Genomic DNA, 19,605 nt, shown 5'->3' with positions numbered 1-19,605 from the left:
TGGAGGAATTTAATAGGGTTGAAAACCAGTGCCTTAGTGGGAACAAAGGCAACCAACATAGGGGATCAAACTCTCAGCCCTGTATTTTATCTAATGGAGCATACAGTTAAAAAGAAAATTCTGCGGTTCCTTGAATAGAAACATTTTGAATATAATAATTGAATTACAGCACTGTAAGCCATTGACGGCTTTTATTTTGCTCTTAAGACTTTGCGGGATAATTCCCTTGATTCTTCAAAGAGGGGCGAGGGACACGGAGTTCATTTTACTCAGCCAGGTGGTTACAATGACGTCACCATCCCAGAGGAAGTGATACCTCGCCATTTCAAACAAAGGCAAATTCCAGTCTCGTGCTCAGAAGGGATTTTTAAGTAGCGGCTACATACCTGTTCTGGGTGAGTTTCCCGCCTTTTTTTATTGTGAAGTTGAAGATAAGAGTCCGTTTTCGGAGTGCGTAATCCCAAAGTCAGTTTGTTTTTTTCCACAAAATACTGTTTGGACTTCCTTCGCCGAGGGCCGTGCGATCCCGGCAGGAATACCTCACTCTGTGAACTTGAACTCTTCAAGTACTGAGAGAGGTTGCTGGACTTCTCCTCTGGGTCACTGCTGCTCAGCACTGAAAATGGCCCGCTGCGATGGGCACCATGCTCGTAGTTTGGGCTTAAAAATTCACTCCCAAGTAAGGAGGCTGTGCTCGGTGGGCTCTTCTTCTGTTCACCTTTCCCCCCTGAGAGCTCCATCGAAGTCTCCTTGGAAGGGTAAAGTGGATTCAAAGTCAGATTTTCTGCAGAGCTGTCCACAGACTCTGGCAGTGCTTCCACAGCCAACAACTTCCCCTCCTCTTTTTTCCTCTTCCAATTTGGGTCATAGCGCAGGTCTGAGTATTTGTCTTCTATGGGTTGTTGACTGCCCAAAGCAGAAAAGAAATGTCAAGTCCTTTATCCAAACAGATTTACTCGTTCTCTTTAGCTGATCATCTTATTCAAAATCAATCTCCATCTTTCTCCTACAATTTTCCTTTTACTATCTACATGGGAAAGACACATCCCAGGCTCAAATTAGACCTACACACTACACATAAGGGCAAAAAGTCATAATTATCTAAGTTCATTGAAATATGGAATAAAAATGGGGGATGGGGACTTCCTTGGTGGTGCAGTGGTTATGAATCTGCCTGCCAATGCAGGCGACACGGGTTCGAGTCCTGGTCCGGGAAGATTCCACGTGCTGCAGAGCAACTAAGCCCGTGCGCCACAACTACTGAGCCTGTGCTCTAGAGCCCGCGAGCCATGACTACTGAGCCCGCATGCCTAAAGCCCGTGCCCCACAACAAGAGAAGCCACCGCAATGAGAAGCCCGTGCACCCTAATGAAGAGTAACCCCCACTGGCTGCAACTACACAAAGCCTGTGCACAGCAACGAAGATCCAACGCAGCCAAAAATAAATAAATAAATAAATTTATTTTTAAAATTTTAAAAAAATCAAGTGTACAATTCAGTGATTTTAAAAAAATGGGGGATGGTTAATTTATATATGCTGGAAAACAAATGTCTATAATGTTAAACCAGTAAATGGCCTTGATGCAAAGAATGCTGTTACTTAAGACACACCATAAGTTGAATAAGTACCAAGCTGCTGAAGATAAAATGGACTTCACACTTAGCTAGTGATCTACACATTTAGCTGTTTATCTGGGAAGGGAAATTCGACTGTTGCCTGAACAACGACTCAGTCTGAGCCATTCGTGGGAGGAAAGCAAGACTTATCCCAACTGAATACCTACATAGGTTCATTCTCCTGTATCAGTGATTTTTACTTGTGACTTCATTTCGTCTTTGTAGATTTTATCAAATGTGCTACAGAAAGATCCCTAACTTTTGGAATCAGATGGTGCCTCTGAAAGCTCTCAGTTTGTACTCTCTTGGTCAAGTCTATGTACACAAAACTCAGTAGACAGGTCAGTGTGAGCTTTAAGCTGTAGACAGCCCTATCTGAATAAAAGGTTAAGCACAGGGTCCAGCCCGAGGGGAGTGAACTGGTCTGTAATCAGTACATATGACTCCAAATAAAGTCCTCCCTTTTCTCTATGACGATCTCAATTTGCAAAGTACCTCCTAGTCTTAACCAAAAAAGAAAAAAAAAATGCTGGTAATATGGCATATTTAATGGCTGCTTTGATCTTCAAAAGCTAAATGGGAGAGATTTTCCTTCCTTGGTACAGTAGATGCAATCCTCTAATCAAAAAGAAAATGTAAATCATCTGGGCTTTTTATGCTATTTGATATTCCCGTTTATAGAGGACATAATTTTATGCTGGGTAAACAAACTAATGGTGCCCCTAATGTTAATTTCGTCCTCTTAATGTGGACCTAGAGTTCTTTGATTTGATGTAAAGCAAAAACTAGAGCAGAAAGCCCCAACTCCTATGTCTTGCTTAATTGTCACTTTGAATTTTTAGTGTCTTTTTTTTTTTTTTTTGGCTGCGCTGCGAGGCTTGCGGGATGGGATCTTAGTTCCCCGACTGGGGATTGAACCCGGGCCACGGCAGTGAAAGCGCTGAGTCCTAACCGCTGGACTGCCAGGGAATTCCCCTTGTCACTTTGAATTTTTAGTTTGCATATTAAGACAGAAGACTTCTTGGGATAGGCTTCTCTTCCTTTTCCACCAAGGGAAGAAAAATGATATTCTCCTCCAGCAAAGTGCCTGAATGGAGATGGTCCACGTTTGTCAGGAAATTGACATCAAACTGTGCAACTCCCCGCTCCCGAAACTCCACAGGGCTGCCTGCCTCTGAGGCTTTGAGGAGGTTTCTCCATGTGATGTCCCCTCATGCGAACTTACAGGAGTTTTGGGCCCTGCCTTTCACTTGGCTCCAAGGGTCACTGGGCATGTAGTGTCCCAGGGGCAGGGAGGGGGCCAGCAGGGCATAATCTAGATTTGGGACTGGACAGACCTGGGCTTAAGTTCTGGGTTTGCCACTACCTGTCTGTGCATCAGCTGGCAAATCATGTCACCTCCGAGCTGGTTTCTGTCATCTGTAAGTAGGGATCAATTATATTTGTTCTGTTTATTTCTCAAGGTTGCATAAAATCAAAATGAGACAATATAGCTTACTTCATGTTCTGTATTTGTGCTTATTTCACTTTTCACTATGGCAACCGCATCTTCTCACCTGGTTAAGGTCCTGGGCAGCAGGGACAGAGGGTTATCCTTCCTTCCCTAACCTCTACCCTGTGCTATGGGCAGAAGAGGCAACAAGTGATGCTTCCATCAATAACTGGGCATTAGATATTTATTTTATTTTATTTTTATTTAGATATTAAAAAAAAACCAACAACAGTAAATTAGAATCTAAACATGCAGAAAAACTTCCTGCATTGGACCAAATCAGTGAATGATTTTAGGGCTTATCTTGTGCTGCATTAAGTATAAGGTTCAGCAGTGGTTGTTTAGATGGGGAAGAAAAGATGAAAGTACATCTTCAAGTAGATAAAGATATAAAGATTTTTTGAAATGAAGAAACATGCCATTTCCCATATCTATGATCTACTGAAAGGAAAAATGAGCCTAATTCTCCTCGTTCATTCGTTCACTTGATTCGACAGAATTTAACTTTCCTCATGCATTTGCTCGTTCGCTGATTCTATATTTATTGAGCACATACTAAGTTAGGGGGATACGGTGGTGAGCCCACAGCCTAGTGGGGGATACAGACCAGGAAATGAGCTATTTGTGATTAGAGTGATGAGTGGCCATCAGGGCTCAGGAGGGACATCCAATCCCATCTTGGGGGAAAGGGCAGCTTTCTGAAGGAAGTGATGGCTTAGCTGAGACCGAAGGCTAAGAAGGGCAGGAAGTGTAAGCCAGGCTGAGGAAACAACACGTAAAAAGGAATGGAGGGGAGAGAGAACATGGGACTTTCCAAGAACAAATTCTACGTGGATAGAAGGGAAGGTGGGAGGATTAGAACTCAGGGTTGAGCAGAGGTGAAATCTTGAAGGGCTTTGTAAACTCTGTGAAGGGTTTGGCTTAACTACATTAACCTGAGAGTTTGGATTTATTTAATTAAGTAAAAATCATTTAATTAGCAAAGATGTTATAGTGAGACAAATACTTTTGGATAGGCAAAGTGATGTTTTTGGAAAGGATTATGTACAGAGGCCATATGGTTTTTTGGGGCAAAGTTTTAGAACAGGTAGCCCTGTACTCTGCACTATTTAGAGCAGGGGTTGGCAACCTTTAAAAGTAACACACGTTATTGGAGCCCACTGTCTTGCTGCTTTGCTGGGTGGGTTGTAGAGTGCTGGCTTTGGGAAGATAGCACATAGCACACACTACTTACTACGTGCTGATCTAGGGAAAGCTTACAGCGAATCTCTAGTTTTCTCCTTATGGCAACCCTATGGGGAGGTGCTATTATTATGCCCATTTAATAGATGAAGAAACAGGCTTCTGTCACTTTTCCAAGGTCACAGAGCTAATACGTGGTGCAGCCAGGATATAGACCCTGGCAGTTGGCCCTGGGATCTGGCTCCTGTCCAGTAACTCGCCCTGTATCACACAGCCAATCCCAGAGGTGGTGGTGAAGCAGGTGTTGTTGTAGGGCCTGCCTTAGGGGAGTTAGTGAATCGGTCGGTCAGTCAGTTGACCAGTCAACAAATATGTACTGAGTGGCTCCCCAAGTCCTAGGCACTGGAGGTGAGCGGTGAGTGAAACAGAAACAGGCGGATGGACTGGCTGCTGAGTGAGGAAGACAGGCGGACGGATCTTATGCACCAACAGTACAGAAGTACAGAATGTTATGGGCATTTAAACTAGGAGGACAGACCTTGTTTATCAATGAAAATATGTTGACCTCTTATTTCCAGATCCAATTGCTAGATGATATCTCAAGGTTCATTCCAACTCTCTTGTTCTGTGATCCTATGATGAACTCACAAGAGTCAATAAGCGAGGAATGCCCACGCTTTTTAACAACTAGGTAGTCTTTGATGATGGAAGGAAATGGAGTCTCTGACTTCCATCTCTGCAGTTATACTAAGAAAACTGGCACTCACACTGGTCACCAGACTTAACTAGCATTAGTTGATGATGGCATGATGTCCACAGTCAGGGCTATAGACACCCCTCAGTCTCATGGAATAAATGATATGGAATATTTTGGTTCTGAGAAATGGTACCGTAGAAAGTCAAAGGACGAGGGTCCTAGAATCAGACTGCCTGTGCTCAATTCCTGGTGCCACCAGTTACCGTGGGAGTGTGGGCAAGTTATTGTTCTTCTCTGTGCTTCAGCTCCTCATCAATAAAATGAGGATAATAATAGTACCTACCTAAAAAAAAAATCATAGTGCCTACCTCATAGTCGTTGAGAGTATTAAGCACATTTATATACGTATATGTGTTTAGAACTATGTTCTTGGCATGGAGTAAGGAAGGTCCCAGGAAGGGCCGGTTATAAAAGCACATGCCAACGAGCTCCATCACTGGTCTTTGCTTGCTGTGTGTTGTGTTCTTTCACCAGGACACAACACTGGTGTGTACTATGCTTCCTCCTGATGGATCTCAAGGGATTCTTCTCTCCCTAGGGCTTAAGTTATTTCCAGGACACGAAGTTGTCTCGTGACGCACTAAGTGGGACCTTAGTGGCCTGAAAGAATGAACACTTATCTTTAAAAATCCAATTTTTTTTTTACCACGACCTAGGCAGCATGGAGAATCTGTTTGAACTATAATTTAGGAAATGGGATTAAGAAATGTCAGTGTTTCCACATGATGAGATATTTTAAGAACTGCTGGAAGATGATGAGGAAGATAAAACTGGGAGAATTCAATTACTTTAGACCTTCAGAAAGAGCCGTAATTTCCAGCCTCGACAAATTGCCATGCTTAGATGCCCGCGGAAGCAATCTCACACGCCCTGGGGAAGACGGACATTTTAAGTGAAACCTGGAAAATACAGAAGGGTTTGAAACAAATCAGACATAATGAGCTGCTCTGGCTGCGAAAGATGCTTTTGAACCAATCGTTTGAAGAGACACTCTAATAATGTGTATTTACAAGATGAGAATCGGAAAGTGTGGCTCTTCTAAGAGCTTTAATGACACTGTACCGTGTACACCTGCCATGATTATCTTAAAACATCCCCCTTTCTTCCCTTTCTGATGGAAACCATGTGTTGAGACAAATGGGAGTTTATGTTTTGCAAACTATCGAGCATGGAAAGCTGTAATACTCCACAGAAACAAATGTAATGGTTGAAATAGAACATGATACTAAAGAACCCCATTGTTCTGAGCTTGTGTGCGGAGAAGCTCAATTGCGTTGTGTGGTCCAGGTCAACACACTGGAACAAAATGAGTGTGAAGTGCTCCTTCATCAGTAATCTTGTGCACACAAAACACATACCTCATTTCCTCCCCATTTGATAGGAAGGTTATACAGACAATGAGTATACAATGCTTTTGTTGCTGTTCAGACAACAGATGCCAGGTCTGCCCTTCAGATGCCCAGGTTAGAAATGGATGCAGAGAGGAAGGGGAGGGTGGTCTCATATGCATATGCCATCCTATCTGCTGGCTCTAATGGACCATATTTGAGCATGACTGTGACAACTTCAGTCCAAATAAAATCAAATCTCCATTTGACAAAGAGCCTCATATTCAGTTTAGTATTCAATCAAAAAATTACTAAAATTAGAGCATGTTTCTAGTACAATGAACATCCTTTGCACTCACAGGAAAATATTCAATAACTGGCCATTTTGCCTGTCGAGGAGGTGAATAAAAGCATTGCTATTAATCATTTAGCAGTTATTTATTTGCCACTTTAAGTAGGCAGTTAAATTGAAACTGCACATGTTATTATTGATTTAGGTTTAATTTAATCCTTTTAAACAGAACAATTATTCCCAATTTATATGCCATTAAATCTTTTATGCATATGAACAGCAAATTCAATTTCTGTTTAAGTGTAAAGTGTTTTTTGTGTTTTTTGTGTGTTTTTTTTTTAAGTGTAAAGTTTTTAATGCTTCTTTAAGGAGCTATAAAACTGACAGTTGTTTCCAAGGATTTCTGAGTTCTGTGTTCATCTTAATCTTTTTATCAACAGCTTTTAAGTAAATAAATCCAAAGGATTAAAAAATCACTTTTGCAAGTATGAAATAAAATGGTTCCACAAGTATACTGAAATGCTTTGGGGAGGCTATTTACAGCCCAGAAAATTTCATTTAATGCAGGCATTTATTCTGCTAAAAATATTAAACATCTTAATAGAAGAAAGGTAGTTTAATGAACCGAAGGCCAAAGACTGTCTTTAGAAACACACTCAGGTGAAGGGACTGGATTGCTATCTGGTGAATTTTATTTACTGCAATTACAGAGTTTAGATAATTCCAACTAAAGTCCCTTTTTTTTCTTTTTGACAACAGGTTTATGGCTGCAAAATAACCAGATATTTGCCCCAAGTTCTTATTAGTGCCAGTCTTGATTCAAGGACAATCTGAGTGTTAAATGAAAATAAATTATCTTAAGAGGGCGTGTTAGTAATTGCAATGTAAAATTCTAGTACCTCGTTTCTAATTAAGATTATCTTATGTGAAACAAAGGCTGCATCTTCACAAGGGAAATACTGTATGACACAGAACCTATTTAGAAACATAATTCCCCTCGTTCAGTGAGAGTTTACAGTGCTCAAGCCAGACATTTTCTGTGGAAGGCTTGGATATTCTTTTCATTCTCCAGAAACAATGGCTAAAAGCCAGGGACCCAGATTTACATTTCCAGGTGCATACACTGTCTTTAGATAGAGTCTCTTGTATTTTAAATGCCAGATATTTACAGCAACAGAATTTCCAGGTAGCTGTGACTTCATGGGAAAAAGCACTAGACAGGTCTTGACACCTGGGTCCTGGTCCAGATTTTGCCACTGTGTGAACTTGGGTGAATTTGTTATCCGCTCCAGGCCTCAGGTGTCTCCTTTTACAATAAGGAATAGACTGACCTTTAAGAGTCCTAACAGCTCTCAGAATTCACTAATTTTCAAACTGAATTGGGCCTATCATGCGAAACTCAGCAATGTATATAAGTGTTGGGAAAAAAACATTTATTTTAAATTCAATCCATTAAAAAATTATAGTAACCAAAGATTTCTACGTTTTCACATTTGTCAGGGAGTAGAAACATGAATACAGTGGAGGTCGTGAATTAAACTATCTCCTTAGTTACTTGGTTACAACCTTCCTAATCCTCTTGATAAACCTGCAGGATTGCAGGTGATGTAAATTTAAATTACACTTTTTGAGGTTTCAAACTCACTATTTATTTACTTATTTTAACACAGTAATGCATCCCCATTTGGAAATAAGCTAGAAAGGAACTCGTGGTCATCTCCGAGGGCAATAAAATCCCAGGAGTCACAGTGGCTTTAGCATTTCTGGTGGGGACTGTGCCTCTGGTAGACACAGGTCATGCCCAGGCACACGCCTTACTCCCTCCTCTGCTTGTCTGTCACGATGGCACCGTGCCTGCTCTGAGGAGTGCATCAGGGTTTGACTGCTGCACAGTTTGTGAGCAAGTGAGCATAAAACAGCAACGATGGGACTTCCCTGGTGGCGCAGTGGTTAAGAATCCGCCTGCCAATGCAGGGGACAAGGGTTCGAGCCCTGGTCTGGGAAGATCCCACATGCCGCGGAGCAACTAAGCCTGTGTGCCACAACTACTGAGCCTGCGCTCTAGAGCCCGCGAGCCACAACTACTGAAGCCTGTGCGCCACAACTACCGAGCCTGCACACCTACAGCCCATGCCACAGCTACTGAGCCCGCGTGCCACAACTACTGAGCCTGTGTGCCACAACTACTGAAGCCACCACAGTGAGAAGCCTGGGCATGTCAACAAAGAGTAGTCCCCGCTCGCCGCAACTAGAGAAAGCCCACACGCAGCAACGAAGACCCAATGCAGCCAAAAATAAATAAATTTATATAAAAAAAGACAGCAATGATAATGCCTACAACAAGTCACCTCTCTGCTATGACTGTACCCATGTGATCAGAAATAAATTACCAAAACGCTAGTAGCTATCCCCAAATACCTAGAATTCGGTATATAGTAGAATGTGTTTGAAAGAGGTTGGCCAGCCAATGGCCTTAAATTGAAAATCTACCTAATCAAGACAGTATAAATCAACATGGATGAATGCTGCTAGAAACTAACAGGAATGAGAGTTGACTCCTGGAAGCTCTCAGAATGTTCTTGGTTATACTAGAATATTAGATCTAGCCTCAAGTGTCACATTTACTCTCCCAACCAGAGCAAAAAACAAAACAAAACAAAACTCTACAACACTTATGAGAGGAAGTAATCTCCCCTCAGCTTAAATATATCCAATGTGTCCTACAAAACAGTCGGGGAAATTAAAATACTGAGTTTTAGTTTTTACTAAGTCTCCCTTTACCCACTTTCTGTTTTGCTTATCCCATACTGCTAGTGAAGTCCTAGAAATCATCATTCAGTATTTCACTTGATTCTTGTATTATTAAGCGGAAACAACATACAGTGGCCCCTTGGTATCTGCGAGCGATTGGGTCCAGGACAGGCAGGGGATACCAAATTCCACAGGTGCTCAAGTCCCAGAGCCGGCCCTCTGTATCCACGGTTCCACATCCGCTAATTCAACCAATTGTGGATTTTCTACTACTGCAGTACTATTTATTGAAAAACACCCTTCTATGAGTGAACCCGCTCAGTTCAAATCCATTTTGTTCGAGAGTCAACTATATATGAAAGTGTTTGAGAGGAAAAATTATATACCACCATAAAAATGAAGATTATTATTCCTGAGTCCTTTTCTTACCTTCAGACAATTCTGAAATTCAGTTCAACTAGGAATACCTTACTGTGCCTGTCTCCCACCCAGTAATTTCTGGCACACGGTGGTTTATGAGACAGAACGTGGGATCTTTTGTGAAGGCTACACTTCCCAGGTGATGAGAGAGATCTCAATGAATGAAAACATTCCGTTTCCCAGGAGAGCTGCTGACGAATATAGGCTCTATGACCTTACTGCCCAAAGTAAAATGCCGTTAATATTTATAGTATTCTGAGGGCACAGGATCCTTTATACATTTGTATTACTTTACTAAAATTTATAATTTTACATGCATATTTTAATCTGGCCTCAGTTTAGTCCCTATTGAAGTCGTTACACCTTTCATTTTTGCTAGAGAGCAAAACTGAATCCTTTATCAGATCAGCCCTTGATCACCTATCTAGATACTTATAATTAGAGGCTCAGATCTTGATGTTAAAAGAGAGTTCATTCAGTTAAATTTCTGGCTCTGCCACTTAGTGGCTACGTACACCTACACAACTTTCAGAGCCTTGGTTCCTAATCTGCAAAATGGGGATAATAATGTCGATATCTGAGAGCCTCTTGTAAGGATAAATGAGATAATATATATCAAGCAAATAGTCCTACAAATGGTAGCTAATTATATTGAAGTATTTTTGTAAATAAGACCTTATCAAACACATATACTAGCTACTGTACTGCTGCTTTCTGGGGTTTTTTTTCTTTAACATATGAGGTTTCAGAAGGCCCCAGAGCTGCAGAGGTTATCTCTAATGCTCTAGGAATTACGTTGGCCTCTTTCTTCTGAGTGCCGAGTGTCATGGGGCTCGTTCTGGAGCGGGCTTCAAGGGTTATCATATGAAGATCCTCTTTCCACTCTTGATTCATTCACTGCAGTCAATGCGGCTCCAATTTCCATTAAGTAAAAGGTTTTCTCTAATCCATATACATCGAACTGTGGCTTGACTTTGCTGAGGAACAAGGGAGTAATTGCTTTGAGGAGCTTCTAGTAACATCAGAACACAAGAGTGGGGCTCAAGTGATTTTGTCAGGCAGCTTTTAAAACGGTTGCCCATAAAAGCAAGAAGAAAGAGATCTTCCGTCTTAAGGCAAGGCTTTGACTGATTATTTTGAACTACAATTCCCAGAATGCCATCTACCTGACAGAAATGAAAGTCGTCTTGAATTTCATACTGAGAGCCTGAGATCAATTTGTCTATTTCATGGCTAGTAAACTACTCAGATCCAAGTAACAATACACCTAAGAAAGGTTTCCAAGGCTAAAGTGAGGCAGAGAAAAGGGGCCAGTAACAAAACACTCGCCTGAAGGATATTTTTGAGGCATTACTTGGCTACATGCTTCAGTTCAGCTTTCCTTTGTAGTACAGAACTGGTCCTGTAAATGTTCAATGTATGAAGCACTGTACAGCCAAGCAATGACTAGGGCTGTAACCCATTCTAACCCTGGGGATTATAGTCTATCATTAAGGATTTCCAAGGCAAATCCGTCCAAGGAAAATACCATTATTTAAGGATCTCTGAATCAGAAGGCCAAGGCCCTAATGATGCTTTTGACTTTGTAAGTATGGTTTTTTTATTTTGAAATATACTGAGTGGTATTTACATTGTCCTTGGGGCAAAAGCAAGGTTAAAGTCAGGTCTCTGAGCCCCACTCAAAGAGGAAAAACTCGACATTGGAGAAATGAGGTCACGTAATGGATCCTTTCCTTGGTTTCTTCATCGTAAAAGTACAGACAAGAATACCTATCCACCACGAAAGATATTTTTTTCCGATGCCCCTCCCACCCCCGTAGTAACTAAAAGTACCATTTATTACCTAGGAGACTGTGACTCTCCTAGATTAGAGCTACAATACAAACATGGTTTAAAGGTCCCCAGCCTTTTTGGCACCAGGGACCGGTTTCGTGGAAGACAGTTTTTCCATGGACGGGGGTGGGGGTTGGGGAGGGGGTGTGGTTCAGGCAGTAATGCGAGTCATGGGGAGCGATGGGGGGCAGCAGATGAAGCTTCATTCGCTGGCCCGCCGCTCACCTCCTGCTGTGCGGCCCCGGGGTTGGGGACCCCTGGTTTAAAGCATAGAGTCAGACTGCAGGAGGTTTCTGTTCCACCACCCACCCGGTGGAATAAATGGGTATAACATAACGGGTTTCTTTAAGCCTCATTTGCAGTCTACAAGATGGGAGCATTATAGTGTCCACCTGTTGAGGCTGCCATAAGGATTAAATGAGATGATACATGTAAAGCGTTTGGCACAGGGATGGGCTCGGGACAAGCATTCTATAAATGCTATTGTTGTTAGAACCTTAAAGTAATCTGTGCCTTTTCTTGTTCCTTCCAACCCCAGTTCTAAACTGTCACCAAGTCCTATCAGTTCTTTATAAACATAAAGAATTACCTATGAAGTAATTAATTCATAAATTACCTATGAAGTAAATGAATAAAAGATTGCTACGAAGGATATACACTCATATAAGAGTATATGTGGGTTGGGACTTCCCTGGCAGTCCAGTGATTAAGACTCTGTGCTTCCACTGCAGGGGGCGAGGGTTTGATCCCTGGTCGGGGAACTAAGATCCCCCATAACGTGTGGCGCAGCCAAAAAAAAAAAAAAGAGAGAGTATGTATTGATGTATTGGTTATTCTGAGAGGAAGACGGGGACGGATTTGAGAAGGGGAACCAGGAAACTATCTAGCATTTTATGTTTTAAAATATATATCTGAAACAAACATGGCAATAAGGGTGAGATGGTGTTTTTCTCTGTACTTTTCTGTAGGTTAGAATTTTTTCTTGATTAAAAAAACTCAGGGAGTTTCCTGGCGGTCCAGTGCTTAGGACTCGGCGCTTTCGTGCTTTCACTGCTGTGGCTGGGGTTCAATCCCTGGTCGGGGAACTAAGCTCCTGCAAGCCGCACGGCGCAGCCAAAATACATAAATAAAATAAAAAGTATTTTAAAAAACACCTCAACATCAATAACAAAGCACTCTGACGTTGGGTGACTTTATCTCTGCCGGCTTCATCTTCCTAATCTGTAAAATGGGAATAGCAGCACTTCCTTGCAGGATTACAATGAAGAATTGAGTGAAATTCTTCAAAAGAGATGGCCTTTCAAAAGAGACGTCATTACTGTTATTGTTGTCATTGTAATTATTACCATCTGGTAGTCTCTTTGTCCACTGTGTTTTTACCCTCTAATCCATAATGCACCAGCTTGCAGAATAATCTTCCTTGAACACTGCTTCATCTCACTGCCCTCCCCAAGAACCTGCGTTTTCTCCTCCAGCTGTGCCCAACCCAGTCCAGTCAGGGGCGGCTGGCTGGTTAAAGCCTCCCTAAGCCCCTCTTTTGCCCCCCAGCTCTATGGCTGCACCTCAGTTATAGCATTTATCACTTATACAGTGGACATACGAAGAGCGCGTTCGTTAAGTCCAATTTGTTAAGTCCAACAAAGTTAGCCTAGGTGCCCAACTAACACAATCGGCTGTAGAGTACTGTACTGTAATAGGGTTATGATACATTCGCATCCTTGAAAGTTTGCAACTTGAAGGTTCGTATGTAGGGGATTTACTGTACTGTGCTGTGAGATCCCCTAAGAAGCAAATGAGCTCGATTCAACTTGACATTTCCAGTGAAAGAGAGAAAGAGGGAAAGACGAAGAAAAAGACTCAGGGCTGGGCTCTCATTCTGGCTCCACACAAGTCTTCGCTGTGACTGCATTCTTGGGACACGTCATCTGAGTTCTGTGTTCCACGTCCTACCCGCGGCGTGGGCTGGGGGCAGTCCACGACAGTCCCCGTCAGCAGGCCCCTCCTCTGTCTACTTTCCCTACACTCAGAACAAATCCTCTGCCATCAAGTGGGGCTCAATGTGCCACACACATTCATACTAATTCTATTCTTCTTTTCCCAAATCTTACCTAGTCTCCAAAACCCTGCCTGCCCAAGTTCTAGGCCTTCCAATAAACTTTCCTCAATTTACTTTAACCCTAATTAAAAAAACATCTAACACATATAGAACTTACAGTCACTGTTTGAAGCACTTTTTATATATGTATACATAGACTTATTTCAGCCTCACTGTAAGTCTGTGAGGTAACTATTATTACTATCCCATTTTTACTGAGGACGAACTGAGGCACAGAGAGTTTAATCGGGCTTGGCCAAGGTCACACAGCTAGTCAGTGGCACAGTTTCAACCCATATGGTCTGCTTCAGGTGCTCTGTACTTTACCACCATCCCAAGACCCCTGTCTAATCAATAGCTTTTAACTTCAGTACTCTAGCATATCATTTATATTTTCATGAAAACTGAGTAAGATTGTACTCATTTAAATCCTCTTAGATGTTTTGGTGGCTTCTAGCCTAAAGTTAATACCCCATAAGTACTGATTATTAGAAATTAAATCTTTATGTGATTATATAAGCCCAGGAAGGTAGACCTCTCCTGGCTCAGGTAGGCTTCTACCCCCAGAACGTACTTTACTGACAGTGATGGCAATCCTGTGAGAGAAGCAGGCTGGCTCGTTTGACAGATGAGAAAGACTGAAGGGACTTATTTCAAATTATACACTAAACGGCAGTGCCTGGACCAACTCGAGACCACCTGGCTCCAAGTCATGGTATTTGCTAGACCAGGCTTTCGGGGATTTCTCCAGGGTGAGGTCACAGCAGTGGGGATACTTGGAATATGGACAGGAAATGAGCATAAGAAAGGCACATGCCCTTATTATTAATAACTATTCTCGTCTTATGCGTTTTTTTAAAAAATAGAAATGAATGTGACGAAAATCTTGGCTCCGAGCTGTCGTTAGCTGCTTGGAGACCTGTGTCACACACACTACAAAGGTGCTCATTCCAACAGCCTGTCCAGAAACAGACTCACAGACTTAAAAAATAAACTTCTGGTTATCAAAGGGGAAAGGCTGGGGAGAGGGATAAATTAGGAGATTGCGATTAACATGTACACACTACTATGTATAAAACATAATCAACAAGGACCTACTTACTGTACAGGGAACACTACTCAATATTCTGTAATAACCTATATGAGAAAAGAATCTGAAAAAGAACAGATATATGTATAACTGAATCACTTGGTTGTACACCTGAAACTAACACAACATTGTAAATCAACTATACTCCAATATAAAAACAAAAAACAAAAAACGAAAACCGAGAGCCTGTCCTAACTTTCACTTGGGACAGTACCAGTAATTATGTAACAATGCCTTTCAGAACCCACTGTTTTCTGACACAAGCCAATTCCTTACCTGTTCTTCGCACCAGCATCTTGGGTATGGAGGTTTCTCTGAGCTGCTTTTCTGCTTGCTTCCTCTTCCGTCTCACTCAAGTTCTCCTCCTCTAAGCTGTCAGGCTCCATGTCGTTCTCCTGAATTTGGTCTTCAAGTTTAGACTGGGACTTGATCTCTTGAGTGACGCTTTCTGAATCAGATTCCAAGGAGTCTCTTGAAATCAAATGTAAGTCTTCTTTCTTAAAAGGTGGCTCTGTGGACTGGACCTTTAAGTTGGTGTGATGAACAGGAGACTGAATAGAGCGCTTGGGGATTAATTTACGATGAATCATCTTGAGAAAATACAAAAATGAACAGGGATACTCTTGTGGATGGCAGCAGCTGGCTGAATGTTTAAAGTCGTGGTTCGCAAAAGAATTTGCCTAAAAAAATTATATTTATGTTATTCTGTGACTACTGAAATCTCTTTAATTCCAATGTTAATCAAAAAATTAAGTAAGAGAAACTTGTTATTACCTGCAGGCTTTTGTATGCCCCCTTTTGTGTGTATGAGAAAGGTCTATTGGAAAAACTATTATGTTTTTCTCTCTACAGAAACACATCTGATGTAGAGCTCATAAACAGTCTGAGTAATCAAATGCAGCTTTATTGAGAAAATTAAATGACTGGATTCCTTTTTTGAGCTTCCAAGGGCCTGTTACAGATAAGCCCGGACAAAGCGAAATGGCTAATTAGGGACAGTACTTCAATGCCTTATTTCCAAGACCCAGGGCACTGATATAAATATGCCGTGTTCAGTAGAGTAAAACAGGTTCAGGGTCTGCCTTTTGGAAAATAAAGGAGGGGGAGAGAAGTAGAGTATGGTTTCCATAGTTGGAACTGTAAAACTGATGGAAGCTGTTTTGCTCCTAAACCTATATTGGCTGACTCTATCATTTGGAAGATTTTTTGATACCCAGATTGCTGTTAGGTAGGAATGTGTAATTTAGGTGGACATTACATAGAGATCAACCTCAGCTCAGAGGAAAAAACAAAAAACCCATGATAATGATTAAAACTGTTCAACAAAAGATTTGGTGGCCTTGTGAATTCTGCCATTCAGTGATTCATAGCAGAGGCTGGGTGTCCACCTACCTGAATGGAATGCAGTTCTGGGGAATGCTGGGTGGGTGAAAGATTGGCCTGAATAACAGCTCGGGTCTCTTGTAACTAGCTTAAGAGTATGATTCCAAGTGAGCCCTCCCTGTCTCAAAGGGCTGTCATAAAGACCCACGAGATGGTTTACGGAAAGGATGCTTTGAGTTCAGATAGGATTGAAAGGAAATGATGTTTTTGGATGTGCTTCCTTTCATCTCTACTTGGCATTTCTATTTGCTCAGTCTTCCATCTCACTGCCTTTATGCTGGTTTTTTTTTTGTTGTTGTTGTTGTTTTTCTGTAGGTCAGGTAACAGAAACAACCTTTCTCATCAGAGATTACTGTAAAATTTGTTTCAATGGCTTGCTCCTGTTCTTTGGGCAAATCCTCTCTTTAATTAAATAACATGACCTTCTTCCTAGTCCTAGTTGACCTTGTTGCTAATATTTCCAAGGAACATCCTCAACTCCTTGGAGGAAAGCACCTTAACAAACAAAACAGACCAAAGGTAACATTCATACTTAAATACATCTGATATTTAAATATCTATGGTTTTCTTTTTAATTCAAAGTGCCCCCTGTTGGTAGACTAACATATTATTGTCAAACTGCACAGACCAGTTTGCTGTATTAATTCTCTTATTTTAAAAATACGAATTTCATTCTACCGTATTATTTTAATTTTGATAAGCAGATCAACTGTTGCTTTTAGGATATTTTTAGAAAGTGTCAAATCCCTCAAATACTAACACATTTTAACTGAAACAGTTTGTAATAAACACCAGTCTTACTTTAAGAGTTCAAGTCACTGTACTTGGGATCTTAAAGAAAACTTAAAATAATCATTATATTTCAATTTGGAATTGCTCCTTCATGAAATAATTCAGTCCCTTCAATTTCTCTTTTACATACATGGACTAGGATTTCTCGGAGTTAATCAATTAAAAATGTCCATAGAAGAAGATATAATTTTTGTCATTAATGAAGTTTGGGAGATTATGAAGAGAGCAAAGGCAGGTACCATCCAAGTTGGGTCGTCTGTGGAAGGTGTGACTTTATGAAAGCATGGGATTAAAGTAGGAAAAGCTGATAGCTGAAATAAATTAAAAGTGGGCCTTTTAAATGTAGCGAATGTGGCTGCCTAGTGGCACAAAGTTTCTCACTGAAATTTCTGACCAAGAGGGGCTGACGCATCTCCTAAATAAGACAGACAGGGATAAACCGGTGGCACTAAGAAACGGCTAATTCCCTAGGGGTCCCTTCAAGCCCTTGGGCCTAGCCCATTAGTACTGGGAGAAACACATTTCCTTCTGTAGGTGAAAAGGAGCCCTGCTTTAAGGACTCACCTACCAAGATGAGTGGTAGAGGAAAAGGTGCCCTGTTTTGGAACAAGCCCGAAGCTGCCCAAAGGGGAGTTGGGTTTATTTTCTCCACCCCTCTTTTCTCCGATGGACAAGACTGGGCAACCAGGAGCATTTTAAGGCCCAGGAAGTGATGGGTCCGGTGGTTCTGATGCCCTGGACCGGTCTAATCAACCCACGCTAGGGCTGTTCTGGGAGTCTGGGCGCCAAAGTCTTTCCAGATCCCGGCCACCTGGGCCCCGTCCCTGCCTCGGCCACCGTCTGCCCTTCCCGCCTCGGTCCCAAGTGCTCCCCGGCGCGGGCTCCTTTGAGTTCGCCCCGTCCAGATCCAGTTTCCTCGAGAGGTTTCCTGCCGTCCCCACTCCGAGTCCCACCCCTCCCAATCCCCTCCTCTGGCGCACCGCCCACCCCTCCTGTCACCTGCCCGGTGCTCCTGGCTACCGCGACCCCGGTGGGCCCTCATCCTCAGCGCCTCCGCAGCCCGGCTGCCCGGCGCCTCCCAGTCCCGCCCCGCGTCGCCCGGCGCTGCCCTGGAGACCGGGGCCAACAGGACCCACCCCGCGCGGCTCGGCCAGCACGGCCGTGGGTGGGGCCGCACCGGGGGGCGGGGCCGGTGCGGTCCAGGCTCCAGCCTCCCGATCACTCGGTGCCCAGTCTTGTCCTGGGGGAGACGGTGGGAACGGTTGTGATGAGGATGGCCAGGGGAGAGCTCCCAGGACCCCGGGAGCTCTCGAAGAAGCTGCACGCAGGTCACACTGGCTTTTCCAAAGTTGTAATGCAAGGAAAGACAGGGCACCGAGTGGGAAGAGATATTTGCAACACATACTGCTAGGAAATGTGAAGAACAAGTTAGGAAGGCAAAGAATCCAGTTAAAGAATGGGCAAATGACTTGAACAGGAATGTCCCAAAAGAAACCCAGTGGCCAATAACTGTCTGTTGTTGATTGAAAAGGTGCTTAATTCGTTAATAATCAGAAGCGGATAAATTAAGACCACCGTGGATATAGCTCCATACTCACCAGTTGGGCATGCGTTAAAATATCTGACAGCGCCCAGGGTTGGAGAGGAGGGAGAGCAAAGACCCCCCCCCCATATACTGCAGACGGGAGTGTGAGGCCTTGCAGACACTTTGGAAAATGGCTTGACATTAGCTAGAATGTGTACACCCTATGGTTCAGCAATTTCACCTTTAGGTATTTACTCCACAGCTGTGTGTGCTTCTGGGCACCCGAACTGAAATGTCCATCAACAATAGAATAGTTAATTAAACTGTAGTATTCCGTATACTGACCTACTATACAATAGCGAAAATGAATGAAACACAGCTGTGTGCAATGATACAGAGGCAACTTAAAAATATATTGATAATATTGAGTTTAAAAAAAACCAAATAATTTTGTATATAAATATTTATAAAGGCAAAATTAAACTGTATTATGTTTATGGATGCATACTTAGTAAAGAAAACTATGAAAACAAAACCAAAGTAGTGATTCTCATAAAGTTAGGATTGTGGTCAGTTCTGGTGGGCAGGGCAGGGTGGGGATTTTTAGGGAAGAGTGCCTTTGAGATTGTATTTCCTGACTTTTAATGGTGGTTACATAGATATCCATTTTATAACAATTCATTAAGCTATACATTTATGTACGTGTAGAATATTGCACTATTTTAAAAATCTTCAAAGAAGTGTAAAGAAAGGAAGGGTTAGGAATTATATTCATATTAACACAGCATTAAAACCACAAATAGATTTGAATAACTGACTTCAGAGAGGCAGGAATTCTTCAATATCAGTTGTCTCATTAATGATCGGAAACACAGAGAATTGGAAAAATCTTGAGTACTCAGTTTTACCATTTTTTATTCTGCTTTTTATTAGAGTTAGATTTCTTTTTGACAAGGGAATTAAAACCTTTATTATGGGGCTTCCCTGGTGGCGCAGTGGTTGAGAGTCCGCCTGCCGTTGCAGGGGACACGGGTTCGTTCCCCGGTCC

The 19,605-nt window shown here is 42.2% G+C and overlaps 1 protein-coding gene across 1 annotated transcript in view; it reads right to left on the bottom strand.

Annotated features, from left to right (window-relative positions):
• The window catches only part of JHY (junctional cadherin complex regulator), a 65,209-nt gene extending 47,111 nt beyond the window's left edge, over window positions 1-18,098 (bottom strand). The window contains exons 1-3 of the mRNA XM_004280690.2: window positions 18,032-18,098; window positions 15,134-15,537; window positions 387-906 (exon numbers count right to left, since the gene is read on the bottom strand). Coding sequence (XP_004280738.1) covers window positions 387-906; window positions 15,134-15,447 — 834 coding nt within the window. The 5' untranslated portion in view covers window positions 15,448-15,537; window positions 18,032-18,098. The remainder of the gene's footprint in view (window positions 1-386; window positions 907-15,133; window positions 15,538-18,031) is intronic.
• Window positions 18,099-19,605: the final 1,507 nt, after the last annotated feature.

Source organism: Orcinus orca, chromosome 8 (assembly GCF_937001465.1).
Source record: "Orcinus orca chromosome 8, mOrcOrc1.1, whole genome shotgun sequence".
Classification (NCBI taxonomy): Eukaryota; Metazoa; Chordata; class Mammalia; order Artiodactyla; family Delphinidae; genus Orcinus; species Orcinus orca.
This window is presented reverse-complemented; position numbering and strand designations above follow the sequence as displayed.